The sequence below is a fragment of the Acanthaster planci genome, linkage group LG07 (genome assembly GCF_054643075.1).
Source record: "Acanthaster planci isolate LZ-2023a linkage group LG07, COTS_SCS, whole genome shotgun sequence".
In the NCBI taxonomy this organism is placed as follows: Eukaryota; Metazoa; Echinodermata; class Asteroidea; order Valvatida; family Acanthasteridae; genus Acanthaster; species Acanthaster planci.
Window position 1 is genome coordinate 1572258 of NC_141783.1, and position 20752 is coordinate 1593009.

The 20752-nt window shown below is 42.4% G+C and overlaps 1 protein-coding gene across 2 annotated transcripts in view; it reads left to right on the plus strand.

Annotated features, from left to right (window-relative positions):
* Positions 1-20752, plus strand: part of pdpk1 (3-phosphoinositide dependent protein kinase 1) — a 44800-nt gene that overhangs the window by 16149 nt on the left and 7899 nt on the right. For both annotated transcript variants that reach the window (XM_022235758.2, XM_022235757.2), the window contains exons 2-9: positions 5838-6197; positions 11062-11104; positions 12391-12528; positions 14904-15048; positions 15736-15833; positions 16916-16991; positions 18410-18478; positions 19828-19924. In XM_022235758.2, coding sequence (XP_022091450.1) covers positions 5838-6197; positions 11062-11104; positions 12391-12528; positions 14904-15048; positions 15736-15833; positions 16916-16991; positions 18410-18478; positions 19828-19924 — 1026 coding nt within the window. The remainder of the gene's footprint in view (positions 1-5837; positions 6198-11061; positions 11105-12390; positions 12529-14903; positions 15049-15735; positions 15834-16915; positions 16992-18409; positions 18479-19827; positions 19925-20752) is intronic.

Sequence of the window (20752 nt, forward strand, 5' to 3'; positions counted from 1 at the left end):
ATTTTCTCTGTTGGTGAGGTGGTTGAAAGAAAAGGGTACGTTTTGTAGGCTCATAAAAATGATTGGAAAAGAAACTGGATGATTCCTGTAATGAGAAGGGTGCTAACACAATAAAATCACTCCAGACAACATGAACAATGATGGTGATAAGTGTACCTTTACATATGAATATACACCCCAAATTGCTAAGGTGTAAATCTAAGGAGGTTAGGTAACCTGAAAGGAGGTTAGTTAAGCTGAAAGGACGTTAGTTAAGCTGAAAGGACATTAGTTCACCTGAAAGGACGTCAGTTAACCTGAAAGGAGGTTAGTCAACCTACATTGAACCTGTTAACCTGAATGGAACCTGTTAGTTAACCTTAAAGGAAGTTAGTTAACGTGAAAGCAGGTTTGTTAATCTAAAGGAGGTTAGTTAACCTGCATGGAACCTGTTAAGTTGAATGGAGCCTATTAGTTGACCTGAAAGGAGGTGAGCTAACCAGGTCAAGCAGTTTGTATAGTCTTTTTGGCAATGTACTTGTACCAGTACATGTTACAATTGTATGAGGCTAGCAGTGTGAGCTGGTTGGCATGCACACTCTTGTACATGTACACTGTACATGTCTCACCCCAAAACACCCTTTGAGAAAACAAGCTTAAAACAAACTGCAAGACTAACTTTGTATGAAAAGGACTTTAAACTTGTGGTCAACACAGCTTAGAGAGGTAAATAACATAACCGATTTACTGTCACCTGAAAGATTAATCAAGCCTTATTTAACGGCCCAATCTAATTGTGGCGCGATTCCACGAGGTAGAGGACAGACTAATTAAATTCTGTGGCCGGCGAGCTCTTACACCGAACTCTGTTGTTTACAGCGCTACTCACCAGGTCCTCGGGATGACTGCGGGTAGCACGTCCAGTTAAACGAGGGTAATTACCGTATCTACGGTAGTGTTGGCACCTGCCCACCGTAGATTGGCGCTACAGCAAATTATGATGGACGCGCAGTGTATTTGTACACGTATGCGTGACATGTAGGCCTACATGTTTACTAACTCACTGTTCAGTACACGTATACTTGTACATGTTCTGCTATGGCCCCTGTGGCAAGAATTGCTCATTGTCAATTCAAAACACACGCTTACATCTGCAAATACCACAAATTCTGCTGTTGTGCTGCAATGTTTGATCACAAATATGTACACTGTGTAAGCAGTGCTTTCCCAATGTTTACTTTAATTTGCACGTCCATTTTTGCTTGCAGCAAACTACGGTACATGTAACGGGAAGATGTATACCCGCATTTACAGACTTTGCAGAGCTTTGCTTTGATCGTGCACATGCACAGTTCTGCACTAGACAGGTGCTCGTAGAATGGTAAGCTCGTGCCAAAGGTGCATGTGCACGCCTACACATCTTGTGCATTTGCTCAAAGTTGTATCAAACATAGGTCTGTGTTCCCGCCTCCTCTGTCGAGTAGACTACATGTACATCATGTAGTCAGGTTGACTGTGGGGGCGCAACACAAGACCTACTGTATCGACCAGCTCCTGCCATTCGGTGTTTTTTAATGTAAGCAGCTGTTTTTTGTATCTCGATATACATGTACAATATTCATGTACATGTACATCAGGTAGAGTTGTTTGTCTATTGACAGTACCAAAGTACCCAAATTTGTTTTGCCATATGGGGTTACCCACTCCCCCCTTAGTCCAAGGACAGTACCTGCTGGTGCCAGCGAAATGGTGACCACTCTGTGGAAAACAGGATCAAATTATGGAGAAGTAACAAATTTGCGTCAATTAAGCCCCCGGCCAAATAGCTAACGATCCGTTTCCTTGATTCCAAATACACCTGGTGAAAAACAATGACATCAAAAACTTCCCCCACATCACCAGCGACCCGTGAGGGATGTTTTTTTCGCTGTCAGTTGTGGCCCTCCAGTTGACTACTCAAACTTTTAAGGTTTCACCATCAGAGGCAGTTGCTGGGGAAGGCTTTAAAAAAAAAAAAGGCTGATGGATCTTACCCCTTGGAGCAGGATATTCTTTCTAAGCAATCCCGAAGTAGCTCATGGAATTGGACGAGTCCCTACGGGGAAAGAACATTGTCAATTTTCAAGCGTCCCAGTGGGACTATTATGCTCGCTGCAGCTTCCTAGCAACAGGAAAACTGCTATACTGTGTTCTTGGCAGCGGAACGAAAATCTTTGGCAAATACTCGGCATCAGTAGCACCCGCAAAATGCTGTGGGTCAAATCTTCCATCTGCTCCGTCTATGCCGTTTTTGAAATGATGGAAGCACTATTTCCTTGATAATTGCAGTTTGAATTATGAAACGACAAGGAGTGACCATTAGCCTCAAACTCTCAGAGGCTTTTTCCACTCAAAGAGACCCTACTAGTGAGTACTAAAACATGGATCATATTTCAAGGACTTCAGTTCGTCCTCAAGAATAAACTCTCATGCCACCACAGATTTCCCTGGTCGTGCACTGTGCGATACTAGAAGTGTTTTACCAAGAATTTGTTTGATTTCTTCCAAATCTTTCAGCCTGGGTATTGGACAAATTGTATTTTAGCTTGGGTATCAAGTAAACTCTTGTTCATGTAGTACATGTATGGGGCATACAGGTACTGTATGCTCACATTTCCATGTACATGTACAGTATGTACAGTGTTCACCTATCTAATACCAATGATGTGTGTACGAGGAGATACCTTACATGTCCATTTTGTAGATAGTCCTTTATCAGTCCTCTTGAGTCCTCAAAAACCTGTTGGATTTCATAGGATTAGGGAGGGTTGGGGGAGAATGTTTTATTGCATCTTCTGGTATCTTGCTGTGTTAATTGGAGAGATCCATGCATCCCTGTTTTAGAAACTAGGCCGTATTTTCTCACGCGAGGTTTGTTCCCAAGACAGCCACCAGAGATAATGAAAAAAATGAACTGGAAGTAAAGGTAAATTGATGTTTTGGACAGACACTCAGTGTTGTGGTTCATATTTTGTTTAAATCGCTTCATTAACGGATCACTTCCAGGTATTGTTTTCTTGCAACCCCACTGTCTATTTAATGAATTTTTTCCTCCTTAAGTCTGGACCCCCCCCCCCAAAAAAATCGCCCGAGACAAAAGCTGGAAAACAATCCCTACCCTGCTCTGAGAATTTATTTTTTTTCAATCAGTGGATGATTTAGAGGATCCTTCCCCCTTTGTCGGGATCAAAACACGAGGAAGTTTTTCATCAGTTGGCGTAATGTGGACAGGTTGTGCGCAATTATCTACATGTACACACTTGGAAAAAAAAACTGTTCCCATCTCCCACCCCCCATAAATATACCGTACACAGACTTGAAAACATTTACATGTAGCTCACATGACAACACATGGTTCAGCATTTTCTTGATACCTCCGAGGTCATGCATGTTCTCGGTAGATGGTGGTTAAATTGGGCAGTGCGGTATTCAACTGTTCAGATTCATCATTGTCAATATGTCAGCATGTACGTGTATGTACATGTACCTTACCTACCAACAGTTGTAGTTTGGACTAGTGAACAAAAATGTACACGTGATGCAGGAAGGGAAGACGTTCTGTGGACGTACCCATGTCCACAGGGGCATTGCCCTTTCTCTGAAAAAGAAGTTTGGAGGCGTTCTTGGGTTAGAGTTATTTGAAGTAAAAGAGAAACAGTCAAGGAAACATTTTTACAAAAATCGGGTTGAAAATAGTGTGCCCAGTTCCAGAGAAATGAGTATTTCACCAAGTTTTCTTAACTGCACAAAAACAAATGAATGCTCACTCTAGGTACATGTACATGTGTAAGTATCTTGTGGACGTCTTCAGACTGGACAAATGTAACACGGTCTAGTGTCTTTATTGTTGGCTGCCATGCCACTTGAGTGGTGGCATAACACAGCCGGCATTTCCTCAGTGTCGTCATCGCAACCAAAAACCGGTTTTACTGACAACAAAACCCGCTCGTGTTTCTGACCGTTTCAATAAAAGAAGCGGCAACTGCTCTTATGGAAAGGTGCATGATGCCACACCACCAAAACCTGTGACCCACTCTGTGAAAATGAGTCTTAAGTCGCCAGAGCCACTGTGGGGTACCGGTAAAAAGTCCTTTAGTATAATTTTGCACAGTGCAGATTAATAGGAACCCACAGCATTTTTCACCACGGAGTAACCACTTTCATCAGGATGCCAAACTGAGTGGTACATGTACATCAAAACAAAAACCTCAATTTGTTCTTTCCAATACAAATAAAAACTCCCAAAGTGGCTCTGGCAGCTTAATCATTTTTACAGAGTGGGTCGCATAATAACAATATGTGTGGATGCACGTACATTGTATACATGTACATGTACATGTAGGCACTGTACACACAGAGGGGTCAGGGAACCATTCTTTGCACGAGACACTTTACAGTGTTGTTTACAGTAGTTCTGCAGCGTGGTGCTGGGACAAATCCTATTGGATTAATTGGGGCTCTGTAAAACTACCTCAGTTCTGCACAAAGGCTGCATCTGAATCTCTTGTCTAGAGCTAGGTCTCGGTATTCACTCCATTGGAAATGCATGGAGATGCGCAGACAATGAACCTAGCCGTAGCTCTGGAAGCCCGTTTCTGACACGGCCAAAGTTTCTGAGACCATTTTTCAGCCAATTCAATGACTGTAGGCTAACTACCATAGCAGGGGCATCAACTCACCAGGCAATCTGATCCGTTTTATTTTTACTCGGCTGCGGTTGTTTTTACAAAAAAAAAAAATGTGTGATGGGAACGCAGGTGGACTGTACACTGTAAACTTGTACAGTATCCCTTGTGACTAAGCCATTTGCAAAAGTGACTACATTAGATATACATGTACGTGTACACCTGTATACCTTAACGTTTCACCTGTAATCTTACAATGCAGTAGCTGTTGTGCAGTATTCCCAACTGAATATGGCTCTGAACACAGGGTCTGTGGTTCGCCTCTAACCACATGGCCGTGTCTTCTACAGGGTACATGGAAATTCCTGAAGCCATACCTCCGGAATTAAGTTGTTTAAATTAACAGCTCGCCAAGAGGGTTGATACATGCATGGATTTTGTACTCGTGCATGTACATAATGTGTATTTAGGGCACTTTTTGTCGATATATTCACTCCAATTCCATGTATCTGATTGTGTAACATGAAGTCGATTATTAGGTGAATTTCCTGTAGTTACATGTACATGTAGGCAGGGTCCATTGGCCCATCGTCTCAAGACATTATCTTATTGGTACAGTACAAGTTACATGTACAGTATCTGCTTCCAGGTTCAAGCAGCCATGTGTTTGGCGTTCATGTACATTTAATCACATATATTTTCACTCAGTCTACAATGTACATGTAATTAGCTCAAACATTTCCAGGTGCCTCTTACAATGTTTTTCAAGGTCTAAAGTAACCGCCAGAATTAGATTTACTCGTACATACACTGTACATGTAGTCTTTATACACGCGTGTAATTCTATATCTCCACTGATATCAAATTTGAAAGGCTTAGCGGCTATTTAAAGCCATGAAGAGGTGGTGACAAACTTCAGGTCTGAGAAATAAATATTTGTGTGCTGAGTGGCATCTAGGTCTGTTATTTTCCGCAATTGTGTAATTGACATTTCCATGTGTGTTTTTGGAATTTTCTTGTTTGTGTCATTTCGGGCTGTTTTGCCTGGGCTCCAGGGGAATATTAAGTTCTTTGTATCCTCCGGAGTGTTGTATGGCTGCCTTCGGCCTTCACACTTCTTAACATAATCGCGCAGTGGGCTTGTTTGGTTATGAGTACCGTGCTCGGACTCCAGAGTACTTCTTTTTTTGACAGTCTAAGGAGCAAGCGAGGAAGCCAATGAGAGGTGGCGAGGGCGAGTCACGTGACCAGTCAGCAACCAACGGGCGCTCACAGTCGCAATGCATCAAGCCGCCAGCCAGTCGGACCGTCTCGGCGGGGACCAGTTGCCAGCGAGACTCGGCGTCGCCCTCCTCCTCGCCCGCCGCCGCCACTCCCACCTCGTCCTCCCTCCCTTCCACGAGCTCCGAGTACCTGCAGAGCCGGCCCTCAGCAGGGACGCCCGGGGCCAAAGACATGAACCAGTCAGGGCAGTCGGCCACAACAGCCCCAAGGAAGAAGCAGCGGCAAGATTTCAAGTTTGGCAAGATCTTGGGCGAGGGTTCATACTCAGAGGTGAGGAATCTTTAATCGTCTTTCACATTCTTGTCCTCAATCCATCTAGTTTTTCATTTTGTGCACTTTCTTTCCTTAAAATAATGCACAGGCACACAGATAAATGTTTTTGATGCATCACTCTCTAAAATTGTCCTCGTTGAAAGCTCTTCATTTTCCTGGCAAGCTTGAACCTTACAAGGTTAAACTGTCAACACTGGTGAACAGGAAGATGCGATATCAAATTCCAGGCAACCGATGTTCAAGGTTATAAGCCTGTATTGGTGCATTGAAGATTATCGTTTGGTCTTTTCAATTTATTAATCATCCAGTTGCAGGCTTGGTTAGTTGAATGGCAGACTGTTCTTTCCTTAGGCTATTTTTGACACAAGTTTAAATAAAAAGCAGACAAGCTCTAGTCGTCTGGCTGGAGCTCCTCAGAGGAAGATAGTGTTAGTGTACGTAAAAAGCATAAAAATCACTTTTTCCTGCTTGTATTCTGTGAGATTTCTTGTGGAAGACATTTATATCTATTCCCCGGTCCTTCTCAGTGGAAATCTGTGTTTTCACCAAGTGATTTTCAATTAATCAATGGAGAAAGTGAAATCAAATAATGGTGACATTGACTGGTTCATCAGGCAACAGAAATAGTACTAAAAGCCGTTTTCAGAGCAGGAATGTTTTTGGAAGGAAAAAAGCAGTCTTGATTTGAGGCTTCAAGCAAAAACTTTGAGATTCAAAGCAGAACGACTAAAACTTTGTAATTAAGAAATTAGAGATCTCTCTGTGATAGAGAGGTACATGTAGGCCTACATGTACATGTACGTGTAATGTGTGAAATTTGCCAGGAGAAGAAAAGAGTTTCATGGGTTGGTATCTGCATAAATTAAAATGGAGCAAAACTTTGACACCGTTGATACATTTCAGCTTGAAGCCACCGTGTTGTACAGGTTGGAGTTTAGGTAAGCAGGCATTTTGGCCTGGCCGTGTGCTCAAACCATCCAATGCAACATGTACTGTATGGTACCTCCCGGTATTTAATCCATTGATAAACGAGATCGACAGCTTATCGTGGGTGAAATTAGACTTCCTACAGATGTTATCATGTTTCTAAGAATCTGATGCTTGTTAAATTACATTGTTGGCAGATGTTTTTTCCATGTAAGGTTCTGTAAAAGTTTCAGACGCTGTAAAAACAGGTTTCGCATTTCAAATTTGGGTCATTTGGGCAAAGTTTGTAATTGGATTTTTTTGTTTGTTTAAAATTAAGTGTCATGTGTGTGATTAATTTGTACACCGGTACGGCAGTTTGTTAATGATGTTTTCCCCCCATTGGCTTGCCAATTTTATTGTGATTCCGTCCTGCATTTATCATGTGTCAGGCCCGGTCGTGACTTTGTCTCACAAAACAAGCCCATGCCCCTCAATATTACCTGAGCAATAAAAACGAGACAGCACAACTGCGGTCTTCACATAACGATCATAATTCAGGGCAATCTCGGATCACGAGCGTCCCCATTCTCAGAAACCCGGGCCTCCGGAGTGGGCTTGGCAAAACTCTGCACAACTGATCAATTAAGGCATCATTGAATTCCCGAGGGGCCGGGAAAAACACAACTGAGTAGCGGGCAGTCCTCGCCAGTACCTTGGGCAAAACATATGAGTGGAAGGTTTCTGTCCTTTGTTTGCAGGAATATCAGGTTGGATTGAGTCCCAAAAATATTGAGATTTTTGATTTGGACTTTAGACGTCTCAGGTCACTTGTCCAATGAAAACAAGTAGCCTCAGTTTTGTTTGTTCTTAATAAAATAGAAGTTAGACCCCGTTGAGGTGAAATTACTAAATTGGTCTCGATGAAAACACTAGTCTTAGTGGTTTGGGGAATATTTTTGTAACAATGGATCCAGACCCCCCCAAAAGATGTGGGCTTTTACTGCACTTTCACACTGAACACTTTGGACTCCCTTGTCCCTTGTCGCTTTGAGACACACTGCGTGGGCTTTGTTTGTCTGTTCAAAAATTAGAATTTTAATCCCGTTTGGGTCACACGTAAGATTTGTGCAGTGACAGTTTCCGAATGCTTAAAGTGTATTCAGTGTCTTTTTTCCACCCTGGCCGTGCCCTTGAGATCTGTTTTCTCTGCCTGATTTTGCCTTAAATGTGCGGACGAGTTCATGTAATCTCAGAATTCTAAATAGCAGTCCAGTTTGTCACCTTTGATTCCCCCCCCCACTAATGGCCCAATGTGGAAAATGTCCATTTTTCTTTGAACTTCAAGAGGCACGAATGACGACTACTGTACTGTAATGACGACTACAAGAACGAAACTGAGTAATTCCTGATCCGATATCAAACAAAAGATAAATGAACTAGCTTGGCTGCATGTAATGGACCGTTACTAAAGCAAATGAAATGGCAGGTTTTTTAGGGGGGAGGGGATATTTTTCTTTGCATTTTCTCCCATTTTGTCTTTTTCGGTTTTTCTGGGGGGTTGGAAGGCAATCCCTTTGTTCCCTCCCCCTACCCCCGATGTCCATTCATGGATGGACTACATTGTATTATCTCTATCGGAACAGATCAAGCCTAGTATTCGATTATCCATCTAAATGAAGTAAACTACAAGATATTAATCGAAGCAAATCTTCTGGAAAATGCTTCGGATGTCTATGTGCCAAGTGCATATGTTGTTAACCACAGCTCTTGGCTCATTCTATAAATTTAGGGTCCAAAGGGTGACATTTTTCCACCCCGACACCTCTGACATGTAGATGTATGCCATCTGAGATGTTTGACAAGGGATGTACTGTATTACAGAAATTGATTTCAAACTATTGTTATTTGTTTGGCAGGTCATTTGCTGTACATGTACATGTACTTATTCAATCTTGGAATTGCACAGTGAGTTCTAAACTCTGAAAAATCTCATGCCAGACATAACAGACGGAAAAAAAATGGGACCCCAAATTTATAGAATGACCTTATTACATTACAATGTCTGTGCTGAGAGACATATGCACATTTAATACACAAATATCTGACAGCTGTCTAGTTGTCCTTGGCAACAGGCTGTACATGTGCAGTATGGGTACTTTGGCTGATTATGATAAATATTTGAAAACTAATATTGTGATAGCCGTGGTAGTGTGGGCCACTGGGCTGTTGAAGTAAACAAGTTGATTGCACAATGATTGCTATGCGGAAAATGTTGTTTATCAGTTTGGGGCTTGGCACCAGATCAACAGTACGTTTGCAATAATGTGTGCTTTTTACATTATATGTGTCTAGAACCCTGTAGATATTTGTGTCATTCATGTCTCGTTGAAATTGAATGGGGCATTTTATTTTTTGGAGAAGAATTTATGTTGACATACCCATTTACAAGGCATGACAAATGTTTTTCCGCGTGCTTGAGAAGGCCCAAGTATCTTTTTCCCACAGTGGGAAAAGTTTTTTCACATTTTGAGAAATGAAAACTCATGACTTGAGTTCCCTGGGAAGAAATTCGCGGGTTACCGATAAATTTCAGTTACACTGTTGTGTACAAGTACTGTACCAAGACCTTAAAAGGCCAACTTGTACACGTACGGACGTTGGTACTTTTTATCAATTCACAGTGTTTCAGGTACATGTACACTGTAATAACAACCCGTAGAGTTTGAGTATGAGTACAAGTAATTTTATGCACCAGTGTGAGTACTATAGAGGCTTTGCTTGGTAGCCATCTTGCAGGGCGTTTCTTTTCGTCCACAGGGAAACCTCCTTTGCGCATACCCTGTGGAACAAAAGCACAGCCCTGCAAGATGGTTGCCATGCAAACCCCCTGTAGTCATGAAAATTTCACTGAGAACAATATTACCAAAATGGATGTCCATGAAGTGTTTGAGTCTGCGAATAAGGAGCGGTATTTGTGGACACTTTGATATCAAGTTGAAACCCCTAAGCTCTCGGGACACTTTCACCAGGAGTATTCTGCTCTATACATGAATAAGAGCAGAGAACATGTTGGAAATTGTCCAGCCAAAGCCAGTACTGCGGTCTAGCCCCCGACTCTTTTTTCAGAAACACAGAATACAGACCTCTGGCCCACAGCACCCATACTTTACAAGTACGTGGTGCTGTGGGGTTCATGGTTTTGTTTTTCAGGAATCCACGTATAATGTTGCAGAGCTACATGTACATGTATTCCGGTTATTGCCATTTTAGCGGTAGGCAGGATGAGTACAGTTGACCAAATGCAGAGAGGAACGAAAACCTGTCGGCTGAATTGTTCTTTGAAGAATTTTAATTACGGGTTTGCCCTAGCACCGACGTACATTTGTAACACTTACACATGTATACTCAGTGCGGCCTGTCCGAGAGCTTGCGAAAAAATTCACAAGCTTCCTAAAGAAGGCGTCTGTTCATGCTATTTTTTCCACGGCAAAATCTCAAGTGTCTGTGAAGCTTTCGTAATCTAAGAGCAGAGACGAGCCTCATCCCTGCTGCGTGATATCCCCCACTGCCCTCGCCACCGAGCAAGACAACAGCCGGAGTTAAAGGAAAAGGAACAAAAAAAGATCGCCGGATATTCTGTGCGGACCGAAATGTTGAAACCGATTGTCCTTCCCTGTGAGAGTCTTACCCCGGAGGCGTTGCACTTTGGCAAAAACAACATCGCGCTCTGATGCCTGCCGTGGAGCGGTGATAAACTTGAAGAAGAGAACTGAAATCCCCTTCTCAGCTTCCCCTTCCCCCCCCTCCTCTCTTTTTTTTTTTTCTCTCTTCAATCCACCGGCCATTAACGAACTGAGCACCAGAGTGCACGCTTCATTAATGGCATGCGACACCCCAGAAAGGTTTCCAATCTCACCATCTTGGTTGTTTTTCACTCTGTGGTTTAATGCAGGTTGTCCTTGCTACTGAAATTGCCACGGGCAACAAATATGCAAGTAAGTACACTTCCCGTCTTCTCCTTGTTTCAGCCTCCTTTGAACTGCTTTTTAAAGGCATGGTCCTGCTGTACATGTACATTTGCAGCTGTCCATAAAGTAACTGACAAAGTATTGGTGAAAAGTGCACTCAGTTTACTATTTGAGGCAATGTTGTATTTGAGTCCATCACAAGTCCTTTCACAAGTCCAGTCACAAGTCCCTTCATAAGGCCAGTCATAAGTAACAGGGTGACCAATGACAGAGGAATGCTTCCGTCACAGCTCATTTTAATAGCTTGTGAATTGGCTTAAGACTGAATGACTTGTGATGGACTTACAGGGACTTGCGATGGACTTAAATACAACACTAATTTCAGGGGACATTTATTTATGGCAAAGGAAGTGTTTTGCCTGGAAAGCGAGGGGACTTTTTAGTGCTTTAGCGGCAGCCAGTTTGATGTAAAAAGTAACAGGAAAATTTGAAGTCATTGATAAAACTTATAACAACAGTTCCACAAAGTGGACGTATCCTTTAGTTGTGTTGATTTTATGAGGAGTCATCAGGATTTTCATATTTTTGGGAATTTTCATGAAGGGAATAGATATGTGCTTGGCCGGTCTTAAACATGCGTTGAAGACCGGCTCAGGAGAATGGACACGACTGGGCGAGGGCATTATCAGCATTTGTTCCCCTGAGCAAGGTCTGAAACGTTCGTTTAAGGCTGGCCAAGCACATGCATGTATTTATTCCCGTTCATAGAATATACCTTTTTATTTAGCATGTTCAGACATTCTAAAAAGTCCACATATGACAGATTTCCAACAATTTTGTTCTAAAACTTTACTTTCGTTTTCCCGAACACCCCCGTCCATTTATAGAATGTTCCTTTTATAAGTTGTCCAATAGAATCCCCTGCAGTGAACTTGGTGCACACATGGCACATCGCATGCACACTCCTGACTCCATGACTCCTGACCAATCAGACTCGATTAAACTGTCTCGTATCCACGTGCCAGCGCGTGATTTACACAGCAGGCATTATCACTTCTCAGCGGGCATTATCAAATGTTAATACACAGTCACGTGACGCGTTTTGACCAACAAGAATAGAAAAACTGTCCCTGGTATTTATGAATGTGGTTTTCATTTTGAAAGCATCCCGATACTTTGTGTTCACGTATGCCAGAACTTTGCTGTGAAGTAAAATAGAAACCACAATATGTACAAGTTAGCCGCTCTAATTCACTGCTTAAATATTGCTTTACATACATAAACTGTTGTCTCGTTTGATGTGCTACGTTCAGTCAAAGTCTTAGTGAAGCGGCATATATTCCGGGAGAAGAAGGAGAAGTACGTCATGCGAGAGCGAGAAGTTTTGAGCAAACTTGACCACCCGTTCTTCGTGAAGTTGTACTTTACCTTTCAAGACAAGGAGAAGCTGTGTATCCTTTGGCTGGCTTTAACTGCCTAACTGAACGGCTTTCACGCTGTCCCTGTCCTTTTCACAAAGCACAGAGTGTCCCTTTTTTCTTTTTTTTCACATGAGGAGTTCACTTGAAACTGGGACTCAGCCCGGTTTTTGTGAAATATAACACTCTGGACGTTCTCAGCTGCAGGATGTGAACATTTTATTGCCCTCGCCAGTGACCAAGTTTATGTTTACCCCAATGCGTATGGTGTAAACTTGCCGAACTTCACAGTTTATGTGTTTGCGTCAGACGGCACTTGTGCTCAGAAGATCGTCCTGCACGTTCAGACTGAGCGTCTCTCCTGGTTACGGGCACTTCTTCGTTTTGTCGGCCACAACATAAGACAATAAGTACAGAGGGGTTCCCCATTTCAGATTGTGTAAAGAAATTGTGTGGAACAGGATTGGATGACCCATAATGGCACTCTCAAACTCAGCTCTACAGTTGCTTGTTGGCAGTGTTCCAGTTTTCCACTGTGCATGTATTTCCCAAAAGGGTGCTACTCAAAACTCAACACTCTTAGACAATGTAGAGGATTAGAAACCTGTTTCAGAGAAGCAAAGGATTTTCTGGTTTGGTTTACTGGGGCAGAAAGCAACAGAGATGAGTGATACAATGTGGCTGTATCCAGTTTTAAATGACACTTCCGCATTTTATTTTCTGGCCACTTCTACTAACAGTCCATGAGGGTATTTTTGCGCCAAACCCCAGCCCAGACCATGTTGTATGTACACGGGGCATAGTTTCAAGCGATCCAGAATCGACTGCGGGCAGGATGTTATTTCGCATATCTAGGTCAGGAATGTAGCCGCACATTCCTAGATTTACATTATTTACCTCAGTGTGCGCGCCCCACATGGGGGTTTATGCTCCTCACCACAAAGGCCTGTAGACCGGCCCGTGAAATACGACCTGCGCATGTTGCAAACTCCTGCAACAGTAAATCTCCAGAGGTGTTTTTCTTGGAGGGGGGTGTCAGTGGAAGCCAGAAAAACAACAGGCTCATTAAAAAGCATATCTAGGTTAAGAATGCAACCGGGTCTGGAAGTGCACAGAAGCATGGCTTCCAGCATAGCACCCTGACTGGGACCTAGCGTTTGGTGGATAGCCTCACCTGGTGGTGGGAGGGGGGTGCAGAGAATTGGACCTCAATAAATTCTGGGTTGTTTATAAATGTCCCCTTGTGGCCAGACTGTACCAGGCAGGAAAGGTCACCGGAGGTCAGCCCGAGCCTGTGGTGTCCTTATGCACTAGAGTGTGTTGATGTTATCCGCAGCTGTTTTTGTAGGCCCAGCCCAAGGCCTGTTTACAACATGCCCAGATTCTGCACAGAAGGTCGTCATTTTAATTATGTTGTTTACCTACACATTTTGACAATCCCTTTACTCTGCGTGGATATAATGCACTGAGCATGCCGAAGGGGTTAGCAGATTTCTGGGGCATGAAATCTCTACCCACACCATGGACTTTTGATAATGGACTTGTTTTCAAACAACTCCGAAACTTATTAAAGGGAATACAGAAATCACTGATACATGTTGACTAACCCCTGAAGGATGTAGCATTGGACATGATGGCTTTTCCAAGCCGCACAAAGCTACGTGTTCCTGCAATTGAACATATCGCAAACAATATGCATACTAGCTGTAATAATAGGTATTTCTGCCGCACTTGTAGCAAGGATCAACAGTGTTTTAATTACATGCATGATTACCCCCGCTCATCAGGCCGATCAAGGGTTTCTCAGCCTTCTTCAGTTCCCTCCCCCCCCCCGAAGTACATCTACATTGTACAGAACTTCCCCGTACATGTAGGCCCCCTACTCACTGAAATGTATGCTCGCATTTGCTGTTGCAGTGTACTGCGCTCACTCAAAGAAATTAACATTGGTTCAGCACAGACGAAGAATAAATTCACGAGATTAGATTTTTGCATCAGGTAGTTATAAAAAAACAGGAACAAAAATCTCTCTGATACCCAAAGGCCAACATGCAGTGTATACAGTTGGACTGTGTGAATAAGAGGTCCTTTGGACTTGCCAAATTACCTTGTTTATAACAGGAACCTTGTATTATCAGGGAATGAAAACAATGAAAAAGAAAGGATTGGGACCAAAAATTTCCTTGTTATAAGCAGAATTTTGTATCAACAATGCTCTTATTAACAAGGTTGAACTGTAGATATTATTATGGCCACACATCTCCTTCAAGGGACTGGACTATTGTAACAGGCCAAGCCGATGTGTTTGTTTGTGAAAAAGAGGTCTTGCTCCACACCTACAAATAAAGAATATGTCGGTCTTCAAAAGCAGCAGACTTGAATTTGACCCTTGACACTGGCATCGACAGATTTCGGCCTGAGTCTAGCTCAGCGGGGAGAGTTGCTCCCTTACATACAGAAGCTGGGCTCCTTTGATGAGAACGCGACCAGGTTCTATGCTGCCGAGGTGGTTCTAGCACTGGAATATCTTCACAACATGGGTATCATACACAGGTATTGTTGCTTGGTGCTTAGTCCCAAACTTGCCGTAGTGGGAGTTAGGGAGGGGACAGGAGAAGGATTTTTAGATTCTCAGGATTTTCCGGCCAGTTATGAGACCATCAGGTGTCGGCCATTAACCCTAACCCTCCTCAATCCTTCACCTGTTGGAGGATTGAGGAGGGTTAGGGTTAATGGACTGATCCCTAATCCCCCCTCCATTATAGACATGCAAAAAAGTTGGGGGCGGGGCATATCAAAAAAGTGGGAGACCGCCGGTCCTGGTCATGGAAGAATTAAACAGCCAACATTCGGCGATGAACAATCATGAAAGTTTACCGGCTGTCCACACCGGATTTATTTTTGTTCATTTGACAACAGTCGCTCTAAATTCCCCCCTCCCCCAAAAAAATCCACTGTCAAGACGGCTTTGGTCCTTCAGACAACACCTAACGCATGTGTGTATATCTCCTGTAAAAGATGTACTGCTGTTTATGAACTAATAAGGAAACCTATCCAGGAAGAAGATTGGATTCTCTCTGTATCTCTGGCTAGCTGCAAGATGAGTGATTGATAACTGTGCCCCATCCAGTTAGTTCCTAAACTTCCTTGGACAGCAGATGCTGTTTTCAAATTAAACAGGATAAGATAATCATCATGTTTTTCATGGATATCTTTGTGTTATTTTTTTGGATCTTGAAGGGATTTGAAACCAGAAAACATCCTGCTTAATGAGGACATGCATATACAGATCACGGACTTTGGAACGGTGAAGATTCTGGATGCAAACGCCAAAGAAGGTACGCAGCTGCTTTGCTCTGCATTTTTCCAAGCCTTTCCCCTCCCCTTCTACCAACGTATGTCACCTTAAACTACCTCCCCCCCCTCCCCCAAGGGGACCTTCCAGATTTGCCCCAAATCAGCCGCTGTGTCAAAAAAAACGAACAGCCTAACCTGTGTGCTTTTCATTCTCAAGGGGTGTCCAGTCTCATGTGGTGTAGTGATGGTCGAGCTTCCACCTTTGTCAGTCCTCCAGAAACTTTCCATGAACCACTTCCCGGATTTACAAGATTTTGGAGTGTCTTGGGGAAAATTCAGTCGGACGTCAGTTGGATAAAATCTCCAACTGGCTGTATGTGTGGCCTTGTTGCCTTGGGTGTACATGGACACGTATATGCAGAAGGAGGGTTTTATTGGGAAATGTCCTCAGAGAAAGAATAGTGAAAATCCGTTTGAAAATCCTGATGCACAATTTTTTTCGCACATGGTTGTATTTTCAGTCATCAGTTACATGTACATACCAACTGGAATCAAGACTTTAAGCATTAAATTTTGGCTGTTGGGGAATGATCCATTCCTCCAGAATTGGCTTTCATTGTTTACAGGGCTTTCTTCCTTTCAAATCTAACTCTATCAGTGGCGTTACTATTTTTCCGAAATCCTTCCTGAAGGTAAAAGAAGGAAGAATTTGCTGGCATTTCCTGTTTCCAGGGAAGTCAGTTTCTGCTGTCCGATGATTGAAAACAAGTGGCATCTTCAAAAGATCAATAAATTCGTTTGGGGAAGAAAGAAACACTCAAAACCTTGTGTTTTTGTGTCAGGTTAGTTTCAGGGCATTGGAGTCAACAGTGACTGGAGTGGGGAAGTCCCTTTTTTTTGCAGTTGGAAATTTAGTTTTGCCTTTTCCTTGTTCATGTTTAAAATGATTGCAGGGCCGGACTAGAGACTAAAGTAAGCTTACAATGTAGGCAGGTCACATAGAACAAACATGCGGATGTGCGTACAGTTTGGTCCAAAGGAGTGGAGGGCATTTAGTCTACCATTTAAGAATGTGGAAAAACGTGAATTGGCAGATTTCTTTTTTTATTTTCTGTATTTGCAGTACGGGCAAATTCTTTTGTCGGCACGGCTCAGTATGTCTCACCAGAATTACTAACAGAGAAGTGTGCCATGAAAAGGTGAGATAGGCAGAGAATAGCTAGTGTTGAAGACAGGGTTGTCAGAACATACGTGTATGGACGCAGGAATGCTACATTGTATTGTACTCAGTGGTGTAACTATGGGGGTACTTACTCCCCCCCCCCCAGCTGACGGGTCTGCCCCCTTAATGCCCCTCCCCCCATTTGACATGTTTAAAATGTGCACAACCTACGGTGTGTATACGCCGCATTTCATTTACTTTCAGTGACCCCTCTAAGAAAATGCCCCAAGAATTTTACCCCAGTCACCTTACTGACGGTTCCTTGATTTGGGGAGGGTCTGAATAGGAAGAAATTGGGAAGGGCTTACAAAGTGAGATGAATCCATTTAGAAAAGTGTTAATACCTGCTTTTTAATGCTATCAAAGGCCCACACCTATTGAGGCAATCCAATCAAATATTGTAGGGGCCTGTTTGTTTCTCACGGATCTGGATCTTGATCAGCGATCCTAACACTGGTTCCCACCATCCACGAGGCAAGTATTTGTGTTTGTAAACCAAGGACGGATCACTGATCGTAATCCAGATCTGTGTGAAACAAACACGGACTTCGACTCTTTGGTGAGAATTGGGTAAGAGTTGACATGATAGAGTCAAGAGTACGTAGATTCACAGATTATGGCCTAAAAGTTACCAGTGAAAAGTACATGTAGGTTTGAAAGCACAGCACGGGAACCATCACAAAATAGTCAGGTACCTTCCTTGTAAGCTGTGTAAGTAAGTTGTGTGGATTTGGGAGCATGATCGAGGTGGTCGCCGAAGAAGGCTTTTAGCCTCATGTACAGTTGTCTTAAATGTTACTGGATGCATTCAAACTCACTTTTATCCACAGCATGCTTACAAACTGAACATGAACAAGCTTGTTATGTTGTTAATGGGTGCCAGGCGTGAAATAAGCCATTTGCGAGTTAAATTTGAGTAAAATCTAGCACACTGAGTTATTTAAATTCACATTAACATAAAAAAACAGCTTAAATTCTCCTTACCAAAACCACTGTTGCTACATGTATACCTCGTGATTCGGGGCAAGCTTTTGCTTAGTTACATAAGAGACGCCTTGCACCAATACACTGTTTTCCATGGATAAGAAGGGCACAAAGGAGCCAGTCCATTCCAGAGATGGTGGTCGCTATGCGAAAGCTTGCCCCGAATCACAAGGTATAGAAACAGTGCCTTTAGTCTGGGGAATTTAAATTGTTATGTTTCTGTGCAGTGTACCAGATTTTATTCAAATTTAACTCGCAAGTGGCTTATTGCAGTATACATGTGCTATATACTTGCTTTCTGTCACCATTGGTGCATTATACCGATATTTGTGTTCAGATTAGCCAGTCAGATATCCAGGATCCTTGCATTGACACTGATTTTTATCAATTTCCGCTGTGTTTTTCCATCAGTTCTGACCTGTGGGCCCTCGGTTGTCTCGTTTATCAGCTCCTAGCGGGCTTGCCCCCATTCAGAGCAAGGTGAGAACGTATTTGTTGTTTCATAAGCCACAGTGCATATCTCATCCCCAAAATCTCTACGTTTTGGACTAGAATGTTTCCATTCCAGTACAGCAAATATGCAGAGCAATCAGTGAAATTAGACCTGTTAGCGAACACGTTCCTCATGAAATTGAGGCAAGTATGGATTACCTGAGGCTAGTTTTACTATACCACCCACAGCAGTCAATATTTGTATACTATTTACCATTTGGAGCAGTCAATATTTGTATACTATTTACCATTTGGAGCAGTCAATATTTGTATACTATTTACCATTTGGAGCAGTCAATATTTGTATACTATTTACCATCCGGAGCAGTCAATATTTGTATACTATTTATCATCCGGAGCAGTCAATATTTGTATACTATTTTACTGCCAAGCTCCAAGAGACTATACCAAAACCAAAGTAAAAGTATTGTACAATATCATCAGCAACCAGTAGTCTACGCTGTACATGCGTTTGTTCATACTTACAGCTCATATTTATTAGGAAACAATATATTTAATGGTCCTCTTTACAAGTATGAATTTGCACGTGGGGTTTAATATCCCAATATTGTCATCTTTTTTGATTATTGTATTGCAAAAGATTTTGGCAGATCAAGGAATGCTGAAAACCGTCCATTCATATTTTCCACCTATTGTTTTTTACAAACTTGTACATTAATTAGAGACTGCTGTCATATTAGGGAAGTAAGCACCCTGAAATTATTCCAAAACAGGAAAAATATGCGTTGGCATTAAGTGGCATTGTTTGTCAATAACAAATAGGAACAACTTGCATAGAAATTATTTTTGAAAATTCCAAGACAGAATTGAGCAAGTTTGTGGGGGGGTTTAGAGCAAATGGAAAACAGACAGACAGACACAAAAAAACAAAAAACAAAGAGGAAATGACATATTAATGATGAGAGAAGTCACCAAAGTGGCACAAGCCAGGCCGGAAATTGCATCCAATCTGGTTCAAGAATTGAACAACAGTTCCGTAGAGACCATTTGGCTCAGCCACTGAGGAATTGCATTCAAAGTACTTCCTGAACAAGCCTGCCATTTTTTTCTCCCAAAGGCTTTGCATTAAAGCCCACTCGTAGATCGTTATAAGTATTCGCACCCTCAACATGGCGTTGTTCGACTGGAGGTCATGTTCTTGGGATTACCTGCATTGACAGCAAATATCAGCACTGTCCTTCAGTAACGGAAGCTCATGACGACAATGATCAGGCTGTTTGGGTGTTTCAGGGACACCGGAGACAATCCCGACAAAGAGCCGAAGATGAAGTCTGATGTTCTTACGCCGTCATTTTTCTTCATTTTTTTTTTTCCAGCAATGAATACATGATATTTCAGAAGATCATCAAGCTAGAGTACGAATTTCCAGAGGGATTCCCCGAGAAAGCGAAAGACCTAGTATCAAGACTACTGGTGAGTAAGATGATGGCCGAGTAGGGTTAGGGAAAAATGGTAATTCATGTCCCCTTGTGAAGGATCTCTCTTTTTTCAGTTAAGTGAGCTTTGTCATGGAAATATTGTGTCGGAAAATTGGAAGGTTTTGTCCTTTTTTTTTCCCGTGTGCATAAATATTGACTGAAGTCTCAATTCAAACTGCCCAAATTCTTTGATTTTTAAAACTTCACTGAAATCCAAAACTCAAAATTACGGCTTCAGTTTACAACCTGAGTCTATTGGTCACATAGCACCAGACCCTCCTGGTAAGGAAGAAACAAAAAAAATGAGGTCGGTTTACATGCAAGTTGCAATAAAGGCTGATAACTTGAGGAACACTGGCCAAGAACTAGACATTAGTTGATCATTATTAGTTTATTAAATAACCTTTCACTTACAATTTTAATAATGCTCGAAAACAAAGAAAAGCAACATAGAGCCTGCGTATGAGCAACTGTACTTCTGTGTTAACCTTATGCTGCTGGGGAGCTTTGTACACAAAACCGGGGAGCCCGAAACCAGACAAAAGAGCTGGGCCTTGTAACAAAAGGCTGTACTCGGAATAAAAGACCGAGCTGCCGGGAATGGCCAACATTTTTTCAGTTGTCAATACTGGAGGAAATCTGTCATTATTTTGAGAGATTATACCACTGTGTGTGGAATTCAGCAGGAATGGATTACCACCGTGGACAAAAGTGCTCCAGCACTCCAGTGATGAGCGATACAGTACCGCTGCACGCTAATCTGGCCCCTATTGAAAAGCAGCCAGTGCAGTGTGCCAGTTTCGGGAACAAAAGAAAGTTACAT